Source organism: Nicotiana attenuata, unplaced genomic scaffold (genome assembly GCF_001879085.1).
Source record: "Nicotiana attenuata strain UT unplaced genomic scaffold, NIATTr2, whole genome shotgun sequence".
NCBI lineage: Eukaryota > Viridiplantae > Streptophyta > Magnoliopsida > Solanales > Solanaceae > Nicotiana > Nicotiana attenuata.
The window spans coordinates 111,575-119,234 of NW_017670735.1; the positions used below are offsets into that span (position 1 = coordinate 111,575).

Below are 7,660 nucleotides of genomic sequence, written 5' to 3' on the forward strand. Positions count from 1 at the left end.
CACCACAATGTGCACGTGGTTGAGATTCTTTTTCATTAGCCAAAAACGTGGGGAAAAAATTCCATAAAGGGTGGTGGTGAAACTTGAACTCGAGATCTCTACCAGCCACTTTAAAGTATTAAGCATTCAATTCAAAATCTTAAATAAATGGGTAGAGTAACTGACACAATCTTGATTGCCATCGAGCATTTCGATTCTAATTGGAGGCTACTTTATAATAGGGCGGCTAAATGTGCAATTTGACCAACAATTGAAGACTATCCTATAATTTGCCCCCTTTCTTTATTCGAATGTGGTTAGTTACAATTAAAATATTGTTTCACTTTTACTTTACTTAAAATATTTCATATATCAGCTACAATGGTTTACATATTAGGTTCCACATCAAATACACTTGGTGAACGGCGTGATCCCGAGGCATCAGTTGTAATACTTAGCTCCTTAGTATAAATAGCCTTTAATGCTTTTATTTTAAATTTAGTGTATTTTAATATTGAGATTATAAATTCCTTGAGTGAGTGTTATAAATAAATTTCATTGTTGTTTGAAAACCTTTAAGGTAGCTTTTATAGGGATTCTTCCTTAAGGGTATCCTATAGTTTAGGTTGAATAGAATTTAACTTGAAAGGTATTTGTGTTTGATTTCAAGTGTTATTCAATTTCTCTAATTAGTTTTTTGCCAAATTCTATCTTTCTATCCGTTTATTTGTGTTCTTGTTATTTTTACTTCTGCCGTCGTACCAGTAAGTCAATAAATAAGGGAGAATTAGTGGAGACTAGAGGTAGGGGTGGAAAATGAAAAAGGAAAAAAAATACTTCTTTTACCGCAGTTTTCTCAAATTATCACAGCATTTCGATGACACAAACCTTCTTATTAAGAAATTCATTTGTAAAAGACTTTGCATTCGGATAGCATGCCATAAACCTCCTTATTCAGATCCTCAGAAGGTTAATTATTTTTACATTGGAAAGTGAAAAACAACAATGTGAAATAAGAATATTGAAATTAAAAACTTCCCCCTAAGTATATGTGAATCTTCAGGCTAGACCTGCCTTGAGTTTCTGAATGGTGATGATATCAGTCTTGAATGACTTAGCCAAAATGTTATCAGGAATGCTGGTATTGAACACAGAGTTAGGAACAGAAACAGTGCCTGCATTTGCACTTCCAAAGGCAGATATAGCCCAAGCACAATTGTTAGTATCAGCATTGTACTGGAAATGAACTAACCCCTTAGGAAACACGAAAACATCTCCAGTTTGCAACGTTTGATTGAAGAACTTGTTCGTGGTATCGATGAATCCAACTTGCAGTGTGCCCGACATGAGGAAAAGTAGCTCGGCTGCTTGTGGATGAGTGTGGACAGGATTGACAGATCCAGCAGGATACTGCAGGATTGCATAGGAAACACTTTGTCCGTTCAGGGCTGGAAACTCGGCCATGCTTGCCTTTGTCGCCTTGAATTTTTCAGGCGGTGGAGCTCCGATGAGTCTCCTCAGGCCCGAGAAGGTGAAGTAAGACGGATCAACTGATGGAACCTCCAGTGGCAGCACAAAGTCTGTTAGGATATCCGGGTCGCCAGCTGATGCCATTTGGAAAATGACTAGTGATATTGCTAGAGTTAACAGAACTATACAGCTTGAAGTTTTTGATTCCATGTTTTTCTGTGTTTTGGTTTAAGTGTTTGAAGGATTTATTCTAAGTTCAATGTGCTAAGGACATGAATCAATGACTAAAGATTTTATAGCTATAGAGGGGACATATCAAACAAGAATTGAGATTTGAAGTCTCCGATAAATTGCAGAAACAAAAAGGGAATTGTCAATATATAGGAAACTCCTAAGGGGCTCTCTTGTTTGATTCAGTTGCAGGCCCTCAGACAATTGTGTCAATTCAAAAACGAACAAATTGTTCACACTTTTCCAGTTCTGGTTTTCAATATGGATAAGAGAAAACAGCTGCATTGTTTCTTAAAATGGTGATGTTTTCCACTTTGACCACATTGTTTTTGTTACAAGAAAAGGGAGTCCATAAAATAATATCTTGTAGCATATAACTGATAAAACCAAAGGAACACCGACACGATTTTCAAATTATATAATCTTCGGAAAAGGCCTAAAAATGCCACTCAACTTTCAGGAATGGTCTATCCTTGCCATCCGTTAAAAACATGCTCATTTCATGCCACTGCCGTTAAAGAAATGGCCCATCCATGCCATTATTGACTAACGGCTGTGGCATGGATGAGCCAAATAAAAATTGAGCCGTTAGTTAATAATGGCATGGATGGGCCATTTCTTTAACGGCAGTGGCATGGAATTAACAATTTTTTAACGGATGGCATGGATAAACCATTTCTGAAAGTTGAGTGGCATTTTTAGGCCTTTTCCGTATAATCTTTAGATGTGGTCTCCAGGTAGTTTCTGCTATCAGGAACTAAAATGGATCAAGCTTAGTTAACATCAATTGCCAACTGGCTTATCCTCCAGCTGAGGCGGACCCAGGAATTTTACGCGACGGGGTAAAATATGCTGCTAAACCAGTGCCCGAGTGCCAAGTGCTTTAAATTAACCATTTTCAAGGTATATATATATATATATATATATATATATATACAAAATTTATGCCGAAGCTACCCCTCACTGTAACACATAGGTCCGCCTCACTCACCTCCAGCATATTTGGTTCGCTCTGTGGTCTTCTATAAATATGTGGTCAAACGGAACTAATCATCATTCTCTTACAACTTATCTCTATATCCTATTACCTGTGACTTATAGCCTCTTAGGACAAGCGAAAAATGGCGTCATTCCACCTGAAAAGTGTCCTTTTTGTTGTAGCCATGTTTACCATTTTTTTGATGGCTCAAGCTAGTGATCCAGATATCTTGTCCGACTTCACTGTTCCTCCAGGAAGCGCGATAGATGGGAACTTATTTACCTTCACAGGCACGCGTGGAGTTTTTGGCAGTGTCATTGAGAAGTTGAAAGTAACAAAAGCTAGCAAGGCAGAGTTTCCAATTTTGGATGGTCAGAGTGTTTCATTGGCAGTACTTCAGTTTCCAGGAGGAGGTGTCAACCCGCCCCACACCCATCCTCGCGCAGCTGAGCTGCTATTCGTCGTTCAAGGTAGTCTCGAGGTTGGATTTGTGGACACCAGTAACAAGCTTTACACTCAGACTCTTCAAGTTGGGTACTTGTTTGTGTTCCCAAAAGGATTAGTGCATTATCAGTATAATTCTGATTGGAATAAATCAGCTACAGCTGTTTCTGGTTTTGGTAGTGCCAATGCTGGAACTGTTTCGCCATTGTTTTCTACAGGGGTCGATGATCACATTCTTGCTAAGTCATTCAAGTCTGATGTTACCACTATTCAGAAAATCAAGGCTGGTCTTTCATCTTAGGAAATTTCTGCATTTTCACTACTAAGTTTTTGTGAGTGACATGTTGAGGATAGTGCTGCAATCTGCATTACAGAATACAGTACTGTTTTATTTGATTCCTTTTATATGCTTGAGAGGTTAAGCATGTTTTTCATTCTTTGTTTGTTTGATATTTTAATACAATTAAAATAGTATGAATTCTTCTATCACTCGCCATTGATTTATCTTTTGACAAGTTTCTAAAATCCTAGGATAAATTTAAAGAAGACCCTTATTAATCAAATGGACTATATCCTAATCAAATGGCCAAGTAAAGTCATACTGCATTCTGAGAGACAAATTTTTTTTCTTATATATATGTTTGTGCTTAAATACTATAATATTTATCGAAAAAACGGTAAGTTACACATATAATAGGTCAACACAGTTAAATATCAGTTTGAGACGGGAAGTAAAGCCTTAAAGCTAGCAGAGTTCCTTGGTATAAAATAGCTAGTTCATGACTGCTTGCATTTCAGCAACAAGCTTTGATAGGTCAATACGGATGAAGAAAGGCCTTTCAACAGAACGTTCCATATGGAAAAAGCAATAAACTAAAAGGAAAAAAGGAAGCGAAACAGAGAAGGAAGCTAAAGTGCATTTGTTGATAATTGATGTTAACTAAGCTTTACCAACTCTTTTTTTTTTTTTTTTTTTTTTTTTTTTTTTTGATAGCATGCAGAAACTACCTGGAAGCTCCATCTGAGGATTACATGAAGCATTTAATGTACCTTATGTTGCATCAGTTATACATATATGCTTCAAGCTATTATTTTCAAAGGAAAAAATATAGTAACTGTTTTCTCTTGTCCATATTGAAAGCCAAAACTGGAAAGGACTGAGCAATTTGTTCCTTTTTCAATTAACACAAATAACTGCATTGGAATCAAACTCTTAGGAGATTGGCAATTCTTTTTTTGTTTCTGCAATTCATCGGCAGACTTCAAATCTCTAATTTTATATGTCCTCTGAATAGCTACAAAATCTTCAGTCCTTACCACATTCAAACTGAGAAGAAATCCTTCAAACACATAAACCAGAATAGGATGCAATTTTACAGTATCCTGCAGGTTTCCTCATGTCGGGAACACTGGAATAGGATTTATCGATACCATGAACAAGATCTTCAATCAAACATTGCAAACTGGAGATATTTTCGTGTTCCCTAAAGGGCTCGTTCCTTCCTGTACAATGTTGATGCTAAAAGTTGTGCTTGGGCTATATCTGCCTCTCTTTTTTTAACCACTAAGACAAACGGGGTGCATTATGTTAGTTGGTTGTCCTAATTTTCTCACTATATTTAGTTTTACTATACTTGAAGAAAGGGAGGACAATATATTTACTAGTATATAATTGATTTTATCTTTTACCTTCCATATTTAGTTAGTCTCTGGACTTTTATAAATTGAGGATCCCCTCCTCATTTAGTAGCATCCACAATGTAGTCTTATAGGGTTTGAGAGTCTTGTTTAGAGGGAGAATTTCGGGACAAGTTTTAGCGTGCCACTTGTGTTTGTCTATTTGTGAGTTTATTCTCTCGATATTTTGTACTTTCTTTTATATGGTGAATTGCTCATCTCCGTCTACGGACTTAGGTCAATTGATCGAACCAGTTAAATATTTGTGTTTCTTTTGATATATTTCTTTTTTGATGTCTAATTTATCGTAGTTCGAGGTTTGCTTTACTAGTTTCTGCATGACACCTGATTATTTTTATCCTAACAAATTACTCGTTCAGTATACAGAATTACACAAGCAATAATAGGAAAAAAAACGGGGGGGGGGGGTAGGGGGGGGGGGGTAGGAGAGGATCAACCACTTCTTTCTTAAAAAAAAAGATGGCTCCAGCCCCCTCTGGAAACATAAAAGCAAGCTGACAGCTTGTAAATACATTTTGGAACCAAGAATTGGTGAGCAACATAAAAACTTTATTATAAGAATAAGAGGTTGTTATAGTAAGAGCTTTGTTTACCCGTAAAACGATACAGTTAAATTTATTCGTGATTTATAGACAAGTGTTTATCCGTAAATCGATTTAATCCCAAAATGATAACTAAATTAAATACAAATGCAAGATTTAGCGTTGAAATCGAGGTAAGATAACAGATAGCTTGGTTCCGGGAGCAGAGCTTCCAAAGAAAGTAGTAATAACAATAAACAAGAAATAGAGTGTTATTGAGTTTAGAATAAAGTGTATACCATAAGTTTGTCAGAAAATTTGTGTCCTTACAATGGTTGTTGAAATCCCTATTTATAGTGGCACCTACGGAATAAGATCCTAGGAACAAGCCCCTCTTAAATGATAATTATGGGGACCATTGAAGAATGTGTAACGACAGGCTATGAATGTCATATTCTCTATAACGGACTATGTATTTAATACTGCAGAATATTCTTCATTAAATGCTATCGGGCGACAAACATTTATTTGTCTTCATGAGCAACATTCCCTTCGGGGGCTTTCCGGTACCAACCAAGACTGCTGCCCCGATCTTGGCTTCCACCTGTCTCGCTTTTCATCTGTCTCTGGTTCCACGTGTCACTCTATTATATGAGCATTTAATATGAACCAATTTTAGCTTATACAAATAGTCCCTGCTTTCCGGTGGCACATCCTTGTATCATCAGGAAGGTGGTAAAGATACCTTTATTGGCGGGAAATTTACTGACCCCCTCTAAAAAGTTTCTGACGCTTGATTAGACGCACGTCTCTCCGTATTTAATGCTCCGAACACGCTTCATTCCACGACTCAGCAATACATTTGCCGGTTCTTGAGGTAATCATGACCACGATCTTAGCCGCTTATTCCTTTACTTATACGCTTCTTTCTTCTCCTTTTACACATCACAATTTTTTGAACTCTCTCAACTTTTCTTACTCAACTCTCTCTTGCATCTTTTTGCTAACTATGGCCTCCTCTTCCAAGAGCTCCAGCTCTTCAAATAATAAGGAAAGCACTGATGATGATGCTCCTCCTACGGTGAGCACCATTATCCCCAAAAAGCTTAGTACAACCAAGGACTTTGAAGAGAAGTTTCCTTCTGCTAACCCTTCTTCCATCCGTCCTTCTAGCATCTCTGCTGTGAAGAAAGACTGTGGTTGTCATGATATGAACATCATCGCTCCCGATCTAGCGGAACGGGTAACCTTCCCCAAGAAGGGTTTTACGTACGTTTACATGTATCCCTTCACTTTGGACCCGTTCTTATTGAGCGGGAGGCTTGACTCTGTAATCTTGGAGTTTTGTTTTCGTTACCAAGTTTGCTTGGCACAGGTGGTCCTTATGTGTAGAGGATGGTAGCCTATCTTCGGCGGCTATTCTACGAGACGGGGGAAGAGCTCTCCCTGGCTCGATTGATGAACCTTTATTCTCCCATGATTTTCCGTGAGGGAATGATAAACTTCAGCAAACGTGGTCACCATGCTCTGCTCACCAGCATGGATGATAACAACGACCGTGGGTGGATGGAACAGTTCATTGTAATTGCCACCAGGGACATCAACCCAGTCACAACCCCATCTTTTCCCGAGTCATGGAATCGTACACGTAAGTTCAATGTCCGACTTTTTTTAGATTAAAGGTTGTACCATGCTATTACTGATCCTTCTCTTTTCATTATTTTAGCAACTCGGTGGACACCACATAGGGTTGAAGGTTTGGTCCAACAAGTCCAGAAGATTTTGGACGTCACCACGCCTGAGAACCGCCGATGGAAAGAACTGGCCCTCAAATATGGGTGAAAAGCCAAAAATCATGGTAAATTAATTCTCGAATTTATCTTGTTCTTTATATCACATATAAGAAAACTATCTAACTTTTCCTTTTATTGAATTCAGGTCTTCCGCAGGGCTCTGTTATCGTCCCCGAGGAGGACGTTTTGGCTGATTCCGCAGATACAGCGAGGTTGTTGAAGGAGGCCTTCGTCCTAACGGGTGTCGCCGTACGTGCTTCCAATGTGGGTGCTTCCTCTCGGAGTGCCCCGCCAGAGAACAAGCATAAAAAAAGGCGGTGCTCCTCTACGGTCGAGGGTAAAACTAAAAAGATGAAGAGTGTCGCGCCCGATCCAGTCACAGACACCATGGTGATCGATGATGATGGAGGAGCCAGTGATGAAGGGACTTCTCTACATAGAAAGCGACGACCTTCATCAGTTCAACAGACTGCTCAATCTGTTGAGCTAGTTACATCAACCGAGGATAACGTCCAGGCGCTCTATGGAGAATGTCATAGAGTGGA

General features: G+C 38.6%; 2 protein-coding genes across 2 annotated transcripts; one reads left to right on the forward strand and one right to left on the reverse strand.

The window, feature by feature from the left end:
• Nucleotides 1-1,038: 1,038 nt before the first annotated feature.
• On the reverse strand, nucleotides 1,039-1,659 carry LOC109242791 (germin-like protein 9-3). Its single transcript, XM_019409650.1, has one exon. The coding sequence runs from the start codon at nucleotides 1,657-1,659 to the stop codon at nucleotides 1,039-1,041; it is 621 nt and encodes a 206-aa protein (XP_019265195.1).
• A 1,142-nt stretch (nucleotides 1,660-2,801) lies between these two features.
• On the forward strand, nucleotides 2,802-3,443 carry LOC109242794 (germin-like protein 9-3). Its single transcript, XM_019409653.1, has one exon. It carries the CDS (start codon nucleotides 2,802-2,804, stop codon nucleotides 3,402-3,404), a length of 603 nt encoding a protein of 200 aa, XP_019265198.1. The 3' UTR covers nucleotides 3,405-3,443.
• The last annotated feature ends 4,217 nt before the right edge of the window (nucleotides 3,444-7,660 follow it).